Raw genomic sequence first — 21,655 nt, forward strand, 5'->3', positions numbered from 1 at the left:
CACTGTAATCCAGTCATTCCAACTCCAACTTTTACGACCACATGGGTTGATAGTTTCTCTCTCCCCATTCAACGGCAGGAAACATGTCTACATGCCTTCACGTCTTTTCCAGACAAATTATTGGCAGTCAAAGTTAGTTTTTGGCACCAAACTTAGGGAGCAACTTACAATGTGATGAGAGAAAATATGTATGTGTGAGAGAAAGAGACATGGAGTAGAAATTGCCAAAAGTTTAATGTACTGCAATCATCTTTAAACAGTTATAAAAGGCATAAAAACAGCTGATTGTTTCTGTTTAATAAGCAGAAACAAAGAGGGCTATTGATCACGACATTGCTGTCTGTGCTTCATTCTTGAAGTGGAGTAATGAATGACTGCAGGTGTTGCCTCTTTTGTAATTAATAGTCCTTTAATTGGACAAATTAATGAGCTGGCAGATGAAATATGGGAGCAGACATGTGAGGAAAACAGTTGTCTCCCAGGAAGAGACCAATCTGAACTTGCATAATGAAGAAAAACTAAACTAAACTACTTGCCCCTTCCTTCTGTCTCCTTCTATTCCACTTGTTTTTGTTCTCCGGGGCCCGAGTCACTGCAGTCGCTCTCGGTTTAGCGTAATCAGTAAACAGTAGCTGATAGAGATTTCTCATTTTGGAGATAAATAGAATCTGTGTAATCCCATTCCGTTGTCTGATCAGATACAAAGTCTAATTCATATCTTTTCTCTTCAATCTCACAGGTTCGAGTGAGTCTCGGGGTCGACTGATGCAGCCATGGGCAGATTGCTGGATTTTTGAGAGCGACCTTCCTCCCCCTCCTCCTACACCGCGTCCTTCTCCTCTTCCCCCTCCTCCTTCTTCTCTTTTGCCTTTGCCCTGCACAGCTGGAAGTTGAGTTGCCTGAATCAAGACACCAGCAATAGACCTATGATACCATCTACTTCCCTTCATCTGCAAATCATGACAAGCATCGATAGGATTTCTGGCCAGACAAGATGGCCTCTCTCCGTGCTAGTCTTGTATTTCGTCCCTCTGCTGCTGATGGAGAGCCGGTGCCTCGCAGCCCCCTCAGGCCCAGAGTCTGACTCCTGTTCCACCTTAGTCCAGAGCCGCTTCTTCGGCTTCTTTCTATCATCATCAGTGTTTCCCACCACACCTTGTTCCTGGACTTTGCAGAACCCTGATCCAAGGCGCTACACCATCTTTCTCAAAGTCACCAAACCTACCGAGGACTGCATACCATCACAGCTTCGCACCTTCCAATATGACTCCTTCCTGGAAACCACTCGTACCTACCTGGGCATGGAGAGCTTTAACGAGGTGGTGAGGCTGTGCGACACCTCAGCTCCGGTGGCCTTCCTGGAGGCAGGAAAGCAGTTCCTCCAAATGAGGAAGGGACTTCCTCGGGCGGGCACACCCATCACGGAGGGAAATGGGGACTTTAAAACCGAGTTCCTCGTGGTTGGAAAGCGCAATCCCAGCATGGCGGCCTGTCAGATGCTGTGCCAGTGGCTGGAGGACTGTCTGGCCTCCAGCACGTCTAACCGGCCCTGTGGCATCATGCAGACTCCATGTTTGTGCTGGGAGCCGCCACCACAGCTCAGTGAAGGGGATAGCTGTTATCACAATGGAGTTTACCTGGAAAACTGTTTACCCAGCGTCAAAGAGACTGGAAAAGATGCAGAGATAAACGGTGAGTAAGAAAGCTTCAACGGTTCCTGTGAAACATAAATACTGGATGTCGCTGTACTTTTCATGTATCAACTGCACAGTTTGAAAAGCATGTGTTAAGATTAGCACTTTATCTGTTTCTTCTTAAAGCAAAAGGAGAAGAAAGTCTTTGCTTTTCAAAAACCATGGACAAATCAATTTCTTTCTGTTTGGTCTGACCTAAAAGGTCACCCTTGGAGTTTAGCCTGCTCTCAGCAAAATGACAGAGAAATGGCATCTTCAGTAGCCATCAAGCCGGTGAAAATGTGTATGATTTGTGAAAAGTGAGGATAATTGGTGACATTGGCTCAAAAGCAAGTGGAGTGCTTTGGCTGAAGTCGCAGGGAGAAAGAGGGACAGAAAGAGGCAAATGGAAGGTTTAGGGTTTCATTTGATGGAAGCGAGCTCTGTGACCTTGTGAGGTCGACACCGAATCCCGTCCCTCTGCAGTCTGGGAAGGGACACTCGATCGGCCTCCGGGAAGCCTGTGGAAACAGAGGAGAATCAAGTGCTGACACTGGATAGCTCTGGGGATGCTAAGAACAGGGGTGGGGGAATGATGTAAAGATAGACAAAAGAGGAAGATAGAAGGAGAGAGGCAAAAATGTGATTGGATAAAGGACTGTGGCTTGAAGTCTAATTGTCTGCTGCCTGATCCCGGCTCCCCTTCCCATCCCTCGGCAGACAGGATGTGGTCTGACATCTCTATCCTGGCATCGTCAGGACTATGGCCAGAGGGATGGAACATTTCTCGGCTCCCCTTTCTCCCCTTAACCTTTCCACCATCTATCTCTCCCTCCTCCCCGTGCCTCTCTCAGTCGCTTCCCCTAATCAGCCTGTGGTCTTATTTTACTCCGTCCTCCTCCTCCTCCTCCTCTGAGCCACCATGCCTCCCCCATCTTTCCCTCCCCAGGCTGATAGTGGGCTGACACTGAGCCAGTCGTGGGAAGCCAACCAAGCAGAGAAGATGTTGCGGTGGGTATCTCCTACCTTATCCTCCTCCAGTCTCCAGAGCGGCTAATATCCCCTCGCCACCCCAGCCTCCTCTCTGCTAGTTATCGCACTTATGTAATCCCGCTTATGGTGCTCAACAGCGGGGTGTGGGCTGTTTGTGCCTGAAGGTGTGAAAAATAAAACAGAAACATAGCATCCACTGTTGGCTTCTGTAGAGATGGAAAGAGACGGACGCATTATAGCTTTTCTTCTCACTCTATGTGCTACAACCCACACGGGTGAAGCGTCTCTGAGATGATAATCCCAGGTTTAGAGTGAAAGAGTGGCTCTGGAACCCTGTGATGAGCTCAAATGGAAGAGGCAGGCAGTCTGTGAATATTTGGCTGGATGGGTGACTTGTTGAATTGAATTTGTGGATGAAAATAAAAAAGAGGATGGGGAGACTTAATGTGTGGAAATAGGTTGGTGAGCTGGCCTGTTATGGCATGCTGTGCAGTGAAGAGGGGAAGAGAGGGTGATTGTTGTGAGTGATGAGTACAGGAAAGACAATGGATACAGAGGAAAGAGAGATAGAGGAGAATGGAGGAGAGTGAAGAGGCTGACAAGAGCTGGAGAGGGGGAGTTGACTGAAGTGGACCAGACTTGATGAGGAAAGATAGTTGTTGCAGTGGTCAGGGGATACGCGGGAGGAGCTTGTTGGTTTCAGCACATTCAGTCACCGCGGGGGACATACATTACAGTCTGTCTCCCAGCCTCTTTCACTCCCTCTCTGCAGAGCGACTGAGGGTCCCGCCCAGAGCAGATGGAGGGTGAGACCTGCTGTCAGCACTTGAGCTCTGCTCATGTCCACCGCAGAAGGGCTAGACAAGGAGTTTGGCTCCTAATATGCAAACTTTGTGGGGCTTTCCCCTAAAAGTTGAGGATTCACATCATCAGTGGAGTAGACTCCGCAGTGGATTCTGCGTTGTTGTTTTTTTAGCTGAATCACTGTACAGAGAGAAATGCAGAAGCAACAACATGACAGGCTGTAAACTTTAGAAACACAGTAACAAAATTTCCTGTCTCTCAGGTGCTCTTCAGTAGGGCTTCACTTGCTGACTGAGATCCTTCGTCCGATTTAATGATATATTTAAGACTAAGAATGTCGTCAGTACAAACTCTGATAAATGTGCATCTCACAGGTAAAACATGGGACTCATGTTGAACTAAAAAAAAGGTTGTACTGTCAAAGATCATCGTTGGATTTGATTGACAAATGTGAGCCGGGTACAACCCAGCGCTTTGCCTTGAGCTCAACCTCCTTTGGTCCTGTGCACCCGAAGCATAAAAGTTAATGGAAATACAACTTAGAAAAAGAACATTACATTTTTTCTGTCCAAGCAGCTTAACGCTGAGCGGACAGAGAAAAGTTTGATTCTTTTAAATGGAAACTATATATTAAGGTCGATATATGTGTGGAATTTGAAAGCTTTTCTCTGGCACCCCCTAAAAGCAGCTTGATGATAATAGATTGGATTGCCATTTTGTTTCATTCAGCCTTACATCTTGTTCGTTTCAGCCAATTTCTCAGCCTAGTATCGTAGGTCTTACATCCACATTGGACGAGCAGTGTGCCCTTTATGAAGCAAGGGAGGAAGTTAAGGGTGAGGAAGTTTGGGTGTTTGATGGGCATAGTCCATCTGACTTTCTTCAAGGAAAGTTTGCATCTGTCAGAGAGTTTTTATTGTTGTTTACCGTACCCTAACTTCTGACATCTTGACATGAAAACAATCATTTCCTGACCGTAACTCTACCAGACATGACAATGATCCACTGCTTTTAGTTCCTGGTAAGCCTGACATCAATCTTCTACTAATCCATTAATCACTGTTTAAAAGTACCACCAAAACCAAGACCAAGTCATAACCAAGACTAGAGTGTACTGAGGCTGGAACAATTGCAGACTTTGAGGGATTGAGTCAGGACTAAGATCAGACCTGTGCAAGTCACACACTTCGTGACATACTCACAATGAAATGTGGAACCAATGACATTCTTAAAAATTAGGTGAGAAGTCCTCAATCCCATAAAAATCACAAATCAGAAACAAATGAAGCAGTCCCTCCAGGAAGTTGCGATGTTGCATTTCTGTGAATTGATGCAAATTCAACTAAGTGCCGCAAGTTTGTCTCGAGCTTGCAATTTTGGAAAATGGCTGCAACTTTCCTGCAAATATGACCAATGATCCTGTTTCCCCACGTGCCTGAAGTCATTTATGTCACCAAACTTACCTCTTTGATGTTCAAAATATGTTTTGTATGTATTGGTGCGGTCGTCTCTTTTTAATTAGCTATCTTATATGGCCGTGAACCACAGAGTCTTTAAGAGACTGTACAGTGAATCCAAAATAATAAATCCCAAACTCGATTATTTATCCATGTTTCTGTGCTGAAACACAGCAGTCCACTTAGCTGCTTTCATTTTACAGTCAGACAGTCAGAGATGTGGACTTGAGACTTGGTGACTTGGACTTGAGTCGACTCGAGTCACTGTTTTGATGACTTGAGACTCGACTTGGACTTGCAAGTTAATGACTTGAGACTTGACTTGATGCGTGATGACTCGGGTGACTTATGGTGTTCATTAGTTTGAATGTTAGCTGTTAAATATAAAATGATCAAATTCAATGTTGTCAAGTTTCTGTCTAACTATCAAGTATGTACGCAGCGCAAACATGATTGGACGACTCAAAAAGCTTCCTGGTATGTGATTGGATGACTGCCTGTCAGTCAAACTCCTCACTATGGCAACATGCAACATGACTTGACTTGCCCAAGGAACAAAGATGACTTGGTCACAACACTGGAGATAGTAACCCCCCCTGTTTTCTTATAAATTGTTGCAAACTGCCGCAGCAGAAATAACAAGAACAGCGTACATGTAATAATGTGCAGATTCTCCCTTGCACATATGAAAAGCATTGAATATGCATGCGCAGTGCATAATGATAATTTCATAATGACTTTAGTATCATTCAGTTTTTACACATTTTATTTGGCGTCTTGTCACAGAAATCGACTGGAAGTGATGTCAGGAGACAAACAGCTCGCTCAACCAATAGATGGCTTTATCACAGTGAATGTTTAATATGTTAAACAGAAATAAAAGCCTCAAAACATAGCAACTTGGAATGCAACTTTTTAAAAAAGCTGCCGCGAAATCAGGCCTTCTCGACCGCAACAATCAGGAAAAAAAGCCTGCGACATCCTGAAGGGACTGATAGAGTCTCCTCCATCATTCACGGTGAGTCAAGATATTGGTTGCATTTGAAGCAGGACATTTACATCCAGTCACGGTAATTAACTTGTAAAATAAAACCCAGAATCACATTTGTTTGAGACGGAGACAAGTGGTCTTGAGACCAGTCTACAGATCAAGACAGATCTCATGTAATGTTAGAGCAGAAAAATAAAATTAATAGATAAACTGAACCAAAAATTGGAATGGCAGAACAAGTGCATCTTCTTTGTGACTAAAATCAGCCCTGGGGTAGCCCTGTGCATATTTGGGGGCATATTTAGCTTGATATATTGATTCAGATTGATGGTGTCATTGTCACCCTTCTATTAATAATACAACACCCGATGTGGACCAATGAGTGAGGCTGACCTCTGGTATGACTGATAAGGTACAGCTTGATTATCTGTTTAACTTTGTCAATAAGATCCTCAATAGAAAGAGCTTAATCTGTATTGATCTCGATGTGACCTTTGATCTCATTTAAAGGATGAAAGGATGCACCAAATGTTTCCTTAGTGTTTTTATCAATATCACTCTGGTTTCATTTAACACTCTCTGTCTCCCTGAGAGGCAGGGGAGGCAAATATCCTGGAAAATTAATTTCATCACTAAATATTTGCAATGAGCCGCTTGAGATATAAAAATGTCATTAAGAAATTATAATCATGCTTAATACGTTAATTCCAGCTAATGATCATTGGCCCATGTTTCATACATCCAGAGCTGCCTGTGTGTGAACGCAGCTCTGTGCCGTGTGAGAAATCTTTAACCTTTAAGTTGAGAGGCCTGCTGATTTCAGGGCTATTTTTGGAATGTTCTGACATTCAAATGGTCAAAGTAAAAGGTTTTGTGACCAAATATTGTCTGTTGGTAGCTTCAGTCTGGAAATATTATCCGTGAAATTCCATTTTGGTAGACCTCCGGTGTGTGTGGATGTGGTGTGATGTTTTGTCACGAACGTGGTGTGGCACGGAGCAGAGAAGGATTCATTTGCTGCCCTCAGCTGACAGCAGTGGAGGCAGTGAGTGATTAAAGGATGGATGAGGGAGATGTGTGGAGATGAGAAAGCACATGACTCACTCTGAACAAAACAGACACCATTGTGTTAGCTTTGAGAAAGCAACAAAGTGAATGTGAAAAAGGACAGATACAACTTACCCACAATGCCTTTGGATCATCAAACGTGTGACCTTTGCTGTCTTGGTCATGCATTATATTTTTAGTCATTTTTCATGTGTGAAATATTAAATAAAGCTCGGAAAGTAATCAGAGCACCGTGTCCCAGACTGAAGCACTGTGCTGTTAGAAACAAACTTTGCTGAATAAGGCCTTTCTGTGTGAGTTACCATGTTCTTCACATGGTTGATATGGGTCACAGAATGTAAAAAATAAAAACCCCAGTTAAGCTAAGATGTAAATCCATAAAACAATCTCCTACAAAGTTGGACAAATATTAAATATGGATAGATCTAAAAGCATCACACAGTGGGAATTAAAGTGACCTCAGCTTGTCAGGCTGCAGATTTGAGCTTGCACTGCAGGCTGTAGTCATGTTTATTTCCACTGTATGGTTGACTTTTTAAATCCAACAATATCCAGTAGGAATGACAAAAGTTTATAGAATAGTTTTGAGAAAGACATACAGGTTCTGTTTGGTTTAAAATGGACCCACCATCATAGGAAGAACCCTGTAAAAGATCCAGCTCTTAATTTACACACAGCTGACAGTTTGTCTAAGCCCACTATTCCTGTGATAGCCCTTCTGGGATGTACCAGGACTCTGGGCCAGTGCATGCTGGAAAAGGAAAGGTGAGCAGATAAAATGGGTAGTTGGAGCTCAGAATGTGTGAAAGCATTGGACATACCCACCATGATGTCCCCAATTGGTTTGTGTACCCCACTTTAGAAGCCTCTCGTTCTGCATTTTTGCTTTTTCGACCATATTTGGATGAAGTTTGTTTCGTCTCTATCGAGGTTGAGTCGCTGTGGTAGCGATTTGTCAATCACAAGTTAGCCAAGCCCTTTAGCATCCGCTGCTATATCGTCTATTTGACTCTAAATGGGACATTATTTCCAAAATGAACATCATGCTGTATTGAAGAAGACTTGAAACTAGAGATTGAGACCATGCATTAGAAAATGTAGACCTGTCTAGTTTTATACAGTACTCTTTTTGCTACCGGTGTAGCCGCCCCCTGCTGGCCGTTTGAAACATGCAGGTGAAGGGCGCTTCATGCTTGATGAACTGTCCCTGTTCTGTCTGGCCCTGATCGTGGTTCTCTGGAGACTGTTTGCTAAAGCTACTGGTGCTTGAACAAACAAACATGATTATGTCCAGTCTGCCTTTGACAAAAGCGGCCAACTCAAACAGTATACTTGTTTCTTTTTCCATCATTGGGGGTAGACACTAGGGAATGTATCCTCACATGTAGAGTGAATATTAGTGGCTTCCTTTATTTGTTAAGATTGAAGAAGAAGTTTTTTAATTTTTTGCTTCAAATCTTAATTCAAGCCAGTGTTAATGACTCAGCTGTCAACAAGCGATGACTAGTAAGCGTGATTGTGTGTGAGCTGTAAAGGTCCCTGTCATTGCGAGTGTGTGTCAGGTCCAGGCGAGAGGCACTGACAACAGTAACGTAACGTGTGCTTTTTGGTTGTGTTTTCACCACTGACACCAGCTGAGGCTCCGGTCAATGAACATAAACTTAAAGAGGGGGTATTATGCAGTTTCACATTTTAAGACACATATCTATATATAATTTCACAATGTCAGTGTTGGACGTCCAGACTAAACGTGGGTGAAGTTTCAAATCTGAAGGTAAAAGTATGTTGGACTAATCCCCAGGCTTCTCAGTTCAGTCTGCAGGCTGCTGTGATTGCCAGGTTTTACACTGTTTTTTCTACACGCTGCACTTTGTGATGTCACAAAATGCAGCATTAGCAGGCTTCAGAGAGTTGGCCAATCAAAAGAAAGTGGGCTTGTAGGGGCGGGGTTTCTTACTGTAAATTATGCTAAGCTACTCCACAGGTATCACAGAGTGAAATATGAAGCTTGAAATTAGCTTAATACCCCCCCTTTGACATTAATTGATCGCAAATACTCGCATATATCAATGATTTCTGTGAGAAGCACATCACATGTAGACTTCCACCTCCACTCTCTAATTGTTCTCTCTTCTTCACCGTATTAAGTTTTAAGTCACAATCTACTTTAATCCGATCTCTTTGCTTTGCTTCAGTCCCCCAACACACCTCACCTCTGCTCTCTGCACAGCTGCTGGCCCCGCCCCCTCTCTCTGTCTGTCTCTCTGTCTGCTGTGTTGACTGTCTTCATTAGCAGTCTGTTTAAGTTAAAAAAGTTTAATATTTTCTCTCGCAATTCAAAACAGCACGTGAGCCACGTATGCAAAATGTTTGTAGCAGAAACACTGGTGCATAGTGCATCAATCAGCCACAACCCTTTGAATATCAATCGTTAAGTTTGACTTGAAAATAGAATGAAGGCTCCAGCTATATATTTGTTTGATTTACAATGTCTTTATAGGGTTAAAACCTTTCTTCAACTGTTCTATCAAAATCACTGTGAGACTGTTATATTTGACTGCTCAGGGTAGTTAGGGTTTTGAAATTGCAGGCCATTACTCGTATGATTTATTACATATATAACTGATATTAAATTGTGATTTTAATGGCCATATTATTTTACAGTCATGAATACATAAATACAAAACTCCTTAGAAGCAGGTGCTTTTAATGAACTTGCCTCTTTAGACCTCAGGCCTGTGTGTGTGAAAAATCAGACTTTAATCACTGTTATTGGTAAATGGTGTAACGTTCCCTCCTGCAGAGCTCTGCCCACCTTCAACCTGAAGTGAGCTCAGTTCTGCTGCTTAAATGAACACCTGTGTAGATGTGCAGGGCTCCTTTAAAGTGTTTATTTTCGTTGTGTGTGATTTGTGTAGCTCTTGAATATCAGTATTGTTGTTTGGGCTCTACCCACATCTTTGCTGGCCTGGGACCAGCTGGACAGCTGCTGCTGTGAAGGCAGTAGAACAAGGATAGTGGAGTATATCTAACAAACTGACAGCAATGGATACAGGACTTTCTTCCTTTAACAGTCAGTCTAATCAGTGCTGTCGTATTGATGTGATGGAGTGGTTAAGAAATAATAAAAGACCAGACTGGTCTAAAAAAAGTGACAGTGTGAGGGAAGAAGAAGAAGGAAATGCTCATAAACCCTCCTGACTTGCACTTTTCCCTCCAGTAGCTGGCAGCCGGCTGCGGTTGAGGAAGATGGATGTTAGCGCTGCGTCTCTCTCTGCGAGCCTCCGCCCGGCTGGACCACGTTGTTGCTAAACTAAGGGATTTCCAACCCGCCTCCATAAGGAGCGCTGAGGAATCCTAAAGCGAGTCTGATGCATTTGCTCCTCCTCACACTCACATGCGTGGACACAAGCACCTGCATGCACACACACACACACACACACACACACACTGTATAAACCACTGATGCACACAAGTGGTGAAATGTCGCACCAGAAAGTGGCACATACACTGGTTCAACCACGCACGGGTCCCTCGTGACTGAGTGTGGGTGGCTGACTGAGGGAGGGAATGGAGCTGATTCTGTATGCGTGTGTGTGTGTGTGTTTGAGTGAGCGTGTGTAGATAGCGAGGTGTGGTGTTGGCCACAGGGGGTACCATGTGGGCAGGACTAAACTGAAGGGAGATGGCAAGAATACGCTGCATGCTGGTGTAGAGGTCGCTCTGCCTGCAGGGGGCATCACAGCCTGTTTGGCAAGTTTTCATACGCAGCTTCGGGATGCTGCAGCAAACATAATGTCAAATTAGAGCGCTCTTATTTGTGATCGCCCCTTTAATGGTCAGTGTAATTATTAAGACATTTGTGGATGTGATTTCAAGCATTGCTTTTGTATCTTTCCAAGTCAAGTAAATGCACTTAGGCATACTTGTTTCTGTAATACCTGAAAACAGTCACCTTAAACTGAAATAAGTCAGGATATCTGGCCAACATTATCAGAAGCCTCTTTCACACATGCACTGCACTACTGAAAATTTCCCGCACCTAACAGCCAAATTTTTCACCCCGACTTTCTGCAGACTTTTTCCTGCCAGGCTCCTGGTGAAATATCAGCAATAAGTCGGGGCAAGCTGAGATGTGAACGCAGCAGGCGATAGCGAGGAACATTCACTGTGAGCGAGTGGGCAGGATGATGATATCATGCGACCGGTGTGAAACCAAAAGAGCGGCACACAACAGGAGACGGATCATTTACAAGACGACAGCAAAGATGGAGAGATGGAGAGATGAAGAGATTCGGGCGTTTCTGGCTGTGAGGGCTGACAGCAAAATTGTGCGCCGGTTGCAAAGACGGTTAAATATGACGTTAGCATTTAACTCAAAGCTTGCATACGCACAGCCTCACCGAGCTCTCTCTATTTTCTGTTTTTATTAATTATTCTTTCATAATAAGTGTACCCACCTGCCAGCTGTGTCCCAAATTCAGACACATAGTGACTAAGCCTGTGTATAAAAGTAATGAAAATGAAGCAGAAGCAGCCTGAGGTTAAGGTCACTCTATTAGCTCAGGAGCTGACACTTCCAGCCGCTACACAAGTGAACAACTTAGCATTTAAAAAAAGTTCACGGCAGCGACCTCCCCGCTCATTAAGTTTCTGGCCTTTGCCAACTTCCACCTGTTCTCTGTCAAAGTACTTACTTGAACTTAAAGTCGGTGCGGAGTGAGTTGAGGGATCGTCTGTCTCCTTCCTCCAGGCTGCCCATCAACGGCCGGCCTGTATCTCGGGTCCCTCTTCACGCAGCCCGAGGGTTTATTAAACATTCATGCTTTAATTAAGCAATTTTACCGCTGCTACTTACAGGCTGATGATAAAAGCACTGCTCCAGGATGAGCACGGCCAGCTGACAAATGTATAGGTGTGTGTGTGTGTGTGTGTAAAAGTGTCCGATGCGGGAGGCCATTAATTTCCTGTCGTAAAGAAACGTGTGAGGATTAGAGAAAAGACAAGTTGAACTTTTTCTCTCCCTCCCTCATCAGTCGTGTGTCTGCAGGAGAACGGTGGACGGATGATGTCAGGACGTGATAGGGATCCCTCTGCTTTCTGACAGGCAGCTTGTCACCGTTCCCCTGCTCACTGCTACTCTGTCTTTCCCTCTCTCTATTTTACACTTCATCAGCCTTTTTTTGGAAGGATCGAGCAGATTCTTGGAAATTTAAACCCCCTTTTCCCCCTTCAGAGGAGTGCTCCAATATTGAGAGACTGTGTCGTGCCTTCGAAGGGTGAAATTGTGTGTGTGAGAGCGAGTGGGACAATAGAGAATTAGAGTGTGTGCTCACATTGCCAGTCTCCTTGGCTGTGAGGACGTTTAATGCTGGTCCAACTGTCTCACTGTCGTTCTTCACATGTGATGACTCGGACAATGAAGACAAATGACTCAGTGCACGCTGAAATGTACAAGTTTACTGCTGCTGTGCGTGTGTGTGTGTGTGTGTGTGTTGTGTTAGTGCATCAGCGCCTCTGTGTCCTTGTTTAGAGCAGGCGGTGGCTCTGTGGGACGGCTGTAAAGGCTGCTCTCCTTGGCGGTATCCTGGAATGACACCCAGAGGTGACACACTGTCGGTGCTCTCACCCACACAAGGCACACACACACACACACACACACAACCTGCCAGGCCCAAGAAAAGAGCTCATTAGTGCTGACATGTTCCATGTGTTCTTCAAACAACACACATTAGAAGAAAATATAAAGAACACACACCAACAGACCTTTAATGGAACACCGCCCACAGCTGAAGGATCAGTTCACTTCTGTTATAATGTGAGAGGTTGTATGTTGCAGTTCTAGAGATAATATTCTCTATAAATGTAGAGTCATTGTCAGTGCGAGTGATCACAGAGTCTGACGTATTGCCGAGTTTACATGACAAGATTTCAGCCCTGACTTTCTGCTGCATGTTGGAGGTCACAGACAAAAGCTCCATATCAGACGCAGATTGCACTCGCTCCCGAGAGAGATGTGTGAAATGTTGAAGACGCAATCTGATAGACGTGCCGATGCATAGCAGACAATATGGGATATCAAGCAGGTTAAATATCTGGACCTGACTGCTCGTCAGAAATATGTAGCAGACGTCATTTTGTGGGGAAGATGTTCTTGCATGTGGTCTTGCATCATTTTCAGTTTCACTTCTTGCTTGTGTTAAAGCAGTTTAGAGGCCAGACAGACTGTCGGGGATCCTTCCAGGTGAAATGTCTTGTAATGTGTGACCTCCTGTTGCTGATCACTTATGTAATGTTTGCCAAGTGCTCGTCATCTTTGCATTGTCAGAAATGATACAGCTGTCAGTAACATATTTTGCTGATGATCATCTGTGAGCTAATTTAAAGTACTTCTTGAACTAATGAGAGTTGGGCACTTTTCCTTTTTGTATTTTGTGGATCGATCCTTTACAGTTACTACTTTAGTCATCAGTGACCGTAAGTATACAGACAGGAGATGCAAGAAGAGAGAGGTACAAAGTGACTCGTCACACTCAAACCTGGAACGCTGCTGTTATGTTGTGAAGTCTTGAGTCCACCTGATGCTCCACTTATCATGACATCAAACTTAGTCAGGCCTCTTTCATACCAGTAATACCAGATTTAAATGATAACTCGAGGGCACATGGGGATCAGACCTCAGCCAAGGCTGACGGTCCAGTGTTCTCGCCTGCATCTGTGACCTCTACATTCTGTTTTGCAAAATGACAGAGCTGTGTCCAGACCGAAACCAAAGTGTGTGTTGGCCTCGCATTTCTCCTGCTTCAGTGTTTATTTGCGTTGGTCAAACACAACCAGGGAATATTTGCCCTCCCCAACCAACAGGTAACCAAACGGCATCATGGCTGGGTTTTAAACATTATCCAGAGATGAAAGAAACTGTTCATTTTTCCGCCCTCTCCAGGAACTTTGTCTGGATGAACTTCTCTGCCACTTTCAGCTACTAGAGGCTGATCAGTTCCTGTTTTGATGACCTGTTAGCTATGATCAGAGTAGAGCTGCACGATAAAGGAAAAAAGTGATCTTGCAATAATTTTTTGTTCTGCAATATATATTGTGATATTAAAAATACAGGGAATTATACCAGATAAATGCAGAGTGTTTTTACGTACTTATACGATTAACAATCATTATTTTTATTATTTGAGACTTTTAAGTCTATTTTCCTCAAACAAAAGAAAACCCCTCCTACTTTTATCTCTCTTGGTTCAGTGACTCTGACATCTGCCTAAGTAGAGACTTCAGATGGAGCGACACATTTCTTCTTAACATAAACTAGTGGTCGACCGATATTGAGTTTCAATGGCTGATGCAGATGCCGATATCTAGAGAGCAGGGCGGCTGATGGCCGATATATGAGGCCGATATCATGTTGTTTTGCATTTGATAAAATATAAAAAAATTAGACACAAAATTGCTAAACTTGAATGAACATTTATTTAACACTGTTGTCTGCATTATCTGTAAGTAGATCTGCATTCGGTCTGCAGTCAATTATTTTAGATTAAAAAAAAAAATCTACTTAGGCAATGTCCACTTGTAATCAAAAAACTGAACTTTTGTGGTGATTGTAATTGAGTTAGGTGCCTTCCCCTTTAAGAACGGTGGCCTTATGTGTGACGTATGCATGTGACGTCTGGCAGGTTTGTTTTGGGAAGTGAGTGTAGACTATGTAGAGAAAGTACCTGCAGCAGACTCCGTGAAGCGCATGCTTCAAGCCAGCCACACAAACAAGGCTGATCGAGTATGCATATGCATTTAGTTTAATCGGCCTTGTGAGCGTTAACATCGGCCAATACCGATTATATCAAAATGTCATCAATCGGCCCGATTAATTGGCTGACCGATTAATCGGTCTACCTCTATTTCTAAAGATGTTTAAATGTTTGTTTTATCAGCGAGACCAGCTCGGTCGGTGACTTTTGGAAAGAAGCTCATCGTATCCTACTTCCTGTCAGCACACACATCCTGTTGCTGAGTGTGTGCTGCAGGTGAAGCCGCTAAAGTAAACACCTGTTACATGTCCGCTCCGTTACAAGCCCGTACATGTAGCCACAGTATTAACCAGCACCTGGAAAAGATGCTGCTGATAACGGCAATACACACACTGAAAATACACTCACTGAATAGCTGCCATGCATAACTCAGAGCCATGATCATACACCCAACATGGTCTGTGACGGCAGCAGCGTCGCATGCTTATTTACAGTTTACAGGCAGGTGACACACAGAGTCTACAGCTCAGTGATCAGATCACTCCGTGCTCTCATAAAGAGCTGCACTTGACTTTTGTTTTAGATTGATGATGGAAAACGAGAAGAGTACTTCTTTTGCACCAAGCAACAATAAAGCAGCACCTTCACGTGTTTCATTAAATTTGCCTCACAATCGCATGTCCTGCAATGTGACTGTTGCACATGCGCAGTTTCATTGTATCTAGCAAGTCACACCTCTGCTCAAATCTGGTTTATTTCAGTCTGAAACCAAAATAATCCGATTAATTTATGATTAACTGGTTAAACTGATGCTGAAATGACACATGAATGACAACACTGTAAAACCTGACAAGTTAGTTCAACTCAAACCATTTGAGGAAACCGATTCCCTTAAACCATTTAAGTTTATTAACTTTGAATGTATTTCAATTGAGTACACCCAGTGGTGTAGTGGTCCCTGGAGAAGTGGGTATACTCTTAATTCATGCCCTGTTTTTGAGCAGCCCATTCAGCAAAGGATAGATGCCCTGTTTTATGTGACATGTAAGACTACTCTATTTAGTTTACCCAAAAATGAGCCAGTAGTATTTGCACATTGTCACATAATTTCTGCTGCTTGACCTCAGGGAATAAGGATTATGAAATTACTGACCCAATACTGCCCCACAGACTAGTGAGAGATGTCTACAGAAAAAACAACAAACGTGATCGACTGACAGGCTATAGCCTAAAAGTAACAACAATGACCACAAGCTATTCAAATGTGGAAAGTCACCCCAGTAATCTTGATTTTTAAGCTTCAGCAATAAAAAGCGCCCAACCGCCGTAGTTGATGTCTTCATCAGCCGTTGTACCGGCATCTTTAGTTGTGGGTGAAGAGGCGGCATGGGTATCCTCTGCGACGGGGGTGGAGGACGGACCGAGCGCGCTCCCAGAGTCTGGGCTAACGGAGCTGCTAGCATCGCTAAGATTAGCTGAGCTGCTGGCTGGTGTGGATTCGCGAAGACATTTGCAATTGAGAAAGGACATTTTTGTTTGAATAGCTCGCTTCATCTTACCTGGCTGTTCATAAATGTTACATAGCGTATTCCAACGGCGACGGCGACAAAATTACCGTCCCAGGCCTCGATAACATCCTGAAAATATCTTCAGAATGTTGCAGCTAAAACTTTTTGTCTTAGTTTAAGTTTTAACGTTACAAGAACTTTATTTGAAATGATAAACATCCTTAAAACGTTCTTTGATTATAAGATTAAAATGTTTTCTTTCACACATAGTTAGAACTTGTAGGTAATGATAACCAATGTTAGGGGAACGTTCCCTGCTTGCTGGGTTACCCCGTTACCTCTGTGGAGGTGAAAAGAGGACAACATGGCCGTCATGATAAAAGTCACGCATGTATATCTCTGCTCTGTGTTTAATTCAGTGAGTTTATAATCAACTTCTTGGAGTTGCTGTTTTTTTTCCTTCTTAGTTGAGATTGATTTATTTACTCTCATTTATTTCTCATCAGAGCATCACAACATGATCAGGCTGCCTTTTCACACTTTCTCATTTACTCGCTTGATAGACTTCTTATCTTTTCATTGCTTTCATATCCGCCACAGATTATATTGCTCAGTCCAATCTCAAACAAAAATTACAATCAATTAATTTTAGGCATTGCAAAGAACACATTCTTTTATTCCAGCCCTGAAGCCCAGAGGCTCGACTGAGAGTAAATCAGCTGGTTCAGTTAAATCAAACTGTCTCTCCCCTCCAGATCTGAGCTCGTCTCTTCAGAGCACTGTGGCAGATAAATCACAGTTAATTATCTTTATCTGTTCAATTTCTCCTTAATCCACCAGAAGCAGTTGTGGAATAAATTTGAGTGAAAAGTAATCCTTGGAATGTTGTTGTTGCAATAAGAATATTACACACTAAACAGAGAACAGGCTGAATTAAAGCAGTCACATACATGTCCTTAACACCAGAGTGACGTTTCACAAAGAGTCTGTGAGTTTAAGGAGGAGGAAGTCAAATGCACGGAATGTTAACAGCAGCTGGACAGCTGCCTGCATGTGTGTATACTTTGTTTTAAACCTCATAAAATGAGCCTAAAATGCACTAACATCACCCAGTACTACACAGCCAAACACAATTTGTGTTGGGACTGTTCTAAAAAGAATAATGACAACATATGTCATATTGCCTATGTCCCAAAAACAACATCATATTAATGCCCTCTACAATAAAAATACAAAAAAGTGTTCAACATATAATCAGTAGGTGATTTGAGCAGGATGAGAGAAACAATCAAGTCCAACAAGCTACTCAGTTATATTCATTTTTCATTGTAAATAAATACTGACTAGCTTCAGTGTTTGACAATTACAACACATTTAACTGATGAATGAAATTCTTTGCATGGATCAAACAGACCGATCGAGGAGTAATTTGATCAATTTTTTTCATGCTTCTACCCAGCTAGCAGGGAATGTTCCCATAACATCGCTAACATTACCTACAAGTTCTAATTACGTTTGAAACAAAACGTTTTAATCTTATATTCAAAAAAACGTTTTAGGGATGTTTATCATTTCAAATAAAGTTAAACTAAGACAAAAAGTTTTAATTGCAACATTCTGAAGATATTTTCAGGATGTTATTGAGGCCTGGGACGTCAGAACACCTTTTATAAAACATTTGCTCAATGTGACATAAAAACAAAGGTAGAACATGCTCACTGCAACACTCTGAGGATCTTTTCAGGATGTTAGTTCGGCCTGAACTATCAGAACGTGATTGATAAAACGTTCCTGAAATGTGATTTGAACATTCTCACTGCAACGTTCCGAAGATGTTTTCAGAGAACGTTCTCCTGCTTTTAAAAGGAACATCCTGGGAACCAAATGAAAACTTCCTGCTCAAAACGTTACCTAAACATCGCACGTAACATTCTCAGAACGTTCTTAGAACAAAATGTACAGCTGGGTATTGTATTAAACTTTTAAAGTTCTGATATTTTAACAACCCTTCATCCTACTAATTTGTTGCTTATAGCACGTGTACATGATAATGGCATCACTCTTAAGTTACTATTTTCTACATTTTCTTTCAAAGACTGTTATCTATGGCATTTCTTCCTGGGTTTCCTTGTGGCTTTAACACTTTTGTCATACAATACACGTTACCTTTCTGTTATTTCTGTTGACTCTGTCAGATGTCAAAATGTGAAGTGTTGATTTCCCGCCAAGCCGACACACACGATCTATGCTTGCTTTTCATTTTCTCTTTTGTAGCCTTTTCTCAGCCACTGAAAAAGATAATGGCTTATTTGAAGAAAGAAAACTGAAATCAAATACAAACACATTGAAGCTGTATTTATTCTTCTTGGACTCGAGCAGAAATTCTGTTGTTGCAGAGCTCTGTTTGTCCCACACAAATTGAACAGTTAGATTTAGAGGGCCTTTTGTCAGGTTCCTATTTAAAGGTAGAAATTCATTTCCATCCACTGTAGCGAGTCCCTGTGTGACACTGGAGCCTTGAGTTCAAAAAGGCAGAACAGCAGGTCGTGTGTTTTAAAAGCCCTTTAATAACAAATGCCTTGCTGCTTCTGCCGCTGCTAGCAGAATAACAGTTTATGACAGACTCACTGCAACACAGGAAGTATTAGTAAGCAGGTTCATCCAGGGGCTTCTATAAAGAACCATAATGACTCCAGACACAATAAGACTCCTCTAATGTCCCACTCATTTCTTACATTTAAAGGCTTATGTTCAGTGCAATCACAGGTTCCGCTGTGCTGAATCTGGCAGGAGACTTGTTGCAGATATTTAAATTCCCTGCAAATGAAAGAAAATGCTCCACATACAGAGGAAACAAAGCTTTGCATAGGTTTCACATTCTGAGGTGTGAAATCTAGCCAAATTTCTCACACGCCAGCCTCCAGTTATTACTTAAAACATTCACATAAATATAGATGAAGTGTTTTCAGTTGTCTATGCCACTTTGAAGCAGAGGCTGTTTTTTGTATTGAATACTGGTTTAAATGAATAAACATCTTTAAGTCCATTCACACCTAATGAAGATGATTTGTTGAGAATTATTTCACCCAAACATTTTCACATTTTGGCTGTGGTCATCTTTTTAAACCCGGAAGTGACCATGTTTGGACAAGAGGGTGGAGCTGGAGAGGAGTAAGACGTTAGCTAACGATTAGTAATCAAGTTAGACATGCTGGACAGACTCGAGTCTAAACAAGGCACCCGTACCACAAACAGGATGTATAGCTCTTTCCTCTATTCCTAAGAAGTATGAATTTTATATAACTAACTTTTTATTATATTAACCTTAAATAATAGGGGCGGGTTCACTTGAGTGACAGGTGGATCCTGCTGGCTGTCTGCCAGAGATCCACACACACAGTCACTGAACTTTACTTCCCCATATCAGTGTTGAATCCTTTTGGGCATTTTTTCATGGATAAATCAGACAAATAATCTGTCTCTCTGTGGGAATTATGGAACTATCTAGCCGTGCAAGAAGTCTGTACAATACTATTAATACATTTGTACCAGGTAAACTGTGGACTTTTAAACTTGTTTAGTGTCATACATTTATCTTTCCTTCGTGCTAGTGCATAGGAGTCTGGACTGTTGTTGGCTTTTCTCTGGAGAGATTATGGCGTGATAGTGATGAGAAGACCAGTTATTTTAAATGACCTGGTATGTGTTGTTCTCTTGTTGCTCTCCCACCAGGCGATAAATAAACACCTGCAGTCAGTCGCAATAAAAAGAAATAGTCTCACTCTGAGGGAAACACAAAGTTAAACAAGCTTATTCACCTGCTAATGAATTAGCCACGGATGCAGACTGTTCAGCTTTGATAACTTGGTGTTTGCAAACCCCTGGCTCCACTCCAGCTCCACCCTCTCATCCAAATATGGTCACTTCTGGCTCCAGAAAACCAACATGGTGACCGCCATATCCTGAACTTGAGGCCTCATGTACACAGTCGAGAGTGTCGTCACGGTGGCTACGTCCATTATTGGTACAGTCTATGTTCAGCCCCTGAGGATGCTGCCTGCAGCTGACTCAGAGTTGCTATTGTCATTTTGCTGGATACACTACACTACATGAAGCAAGAATAATTGTTCACATACAAGTGATCTAAAAGAACTTGTGAGTGTTTCAGAGTTGGCATATGAGTCATGTACAAATAGTTAACCAAAAAAGAAATGAACAAAAAACACGATAATAGCTGCGTCAAGGTCTCAAAGCAGGTTCCTGTTGTGTTCTATCTACCAACAGTGTGACATCACTTTTAATTGAATTTATTCTGTAACCCATCTCTGTCCATATCAGTTACATTGACCATCCCCCACCTAAGTCATGGACATCTTTCTTTAGAAAAACATTTTTTGGCATATAAACTGTCTGTGTGTCTTCTGTCATGGTGATGAACCTTGTAGTGATAGTTTATCATGTGTTTGGGTCGTCTATTGTTAGGCCGCTTTTGTTGCTGCCAAATCTCTTTCTGTTTTCAGGCTGCAGATTTTTCCACTATGCAGAATTTCTTTTGTAACGTTTTTTGTGAATAAAAGTTGCTCACAAATGGAGCAGAACTGATTGTTTTATGTAGCATCAGTTGTGTTAATGATCAGATCTCACAAATATGCATTTAGTCATGAACAGGTGGTTTTTATCAGGTTCAAATGAACAATGGAAAACTTTGTGCGGTTACAAGAGTCCGGTGAATCAGACTTGGAATCAGTCATAAGTGCAAACTTTTGTATTTCACTGCTTTGGACAGACACATAAAAGACAATTGTGCCGATACACCTTTGGCTATTGGTTTACGAGAACGTGGAAATAACATGTGGAACCACTTATAACTCATTTTGTCAGGTTGTCCAGGTGATATGGGAAAATAATGTTAACTTGTCATGAAAGCATGAAACTTACAATCTGGGACCCAGAAGATTTTTAGAAGTGGAGCCATCACGAAAAGTCCATAAGGCAGCCGTAGCTTCCTTTTTATTTTCCATTGTAACAGAAATATTGCCTCATATCTCCTGAACCAAACATGATAACCCCATGTTTTAAAGGTTAAGGATAACCTTGACATCATGAAAAATGTCATAAATTGTTCAGATGAATAGTTATGTTGTAATGTTGAATATACTGATAACATGTTCTCACTCCCAACTTGCAAGTTTGGACTGTGCCCTGAGATTAAAAAATGACGATCCAGTTACCACTCAAACATGCAGCGCTCCCCGGTTAGGGTAGCTACAATAAATAGGCTATATAAAAGCTAGTTATACTTTTAAATATAGTAGTCACGCTAGCAATAACAAATAAGACTTTCAAAATGAACCTGACAAATGTTTCAGATTTACAATGTTACAATTAGACCTCTAGCGGGAGGGAG

General features: G+C 42.3%; 1 protein-coding gene across 3 annotated transcripts in view; it reads left to right on the forward strand.

Moving 5' to 3' along the window:
- The first annotated feature begins 959 nt into the window (after positions 1 to 959).
- adgrb1a (adhesion G protein-coupled receptor B1a) overlaps positions 960 to 21,655 on the forward strand; it is a 116,371-nt gene continuing 95,675 nt past the window's right edge. For all 3 annotated transcript variants that reach the window (XM_069655515.1, XM_069655517.1, XM_069655516.1), the window contains exon 1: positions 960 to 1,692. In XM_069655515.1, coding sequence (XP_069511616.1) covers positions 960 to 1,692 — 733 coding nt within the window. The remainder of the gene's footprint in view (positions 1,693 to 21,655) is intronic.

This window comes from Semicossyphus pulcher, unplaced genomic scaffold, assembly GCF_022749685.1.
Source record: "Semicossyphus pulcher isolate SPU_LCO1_2020_fin unplaced genomic scaffold, fSemPul1.0.p SCAF_9, whole genome shotgun sequence".
In the NCBI taxonomy this organism is placed as follows: domain Eukaryota; kingdom Metazoa; phylum Chordata; class Actinopteri; order Labriformes; family Labridae; genus Semicossyphus; species Semicossyphus pulcher.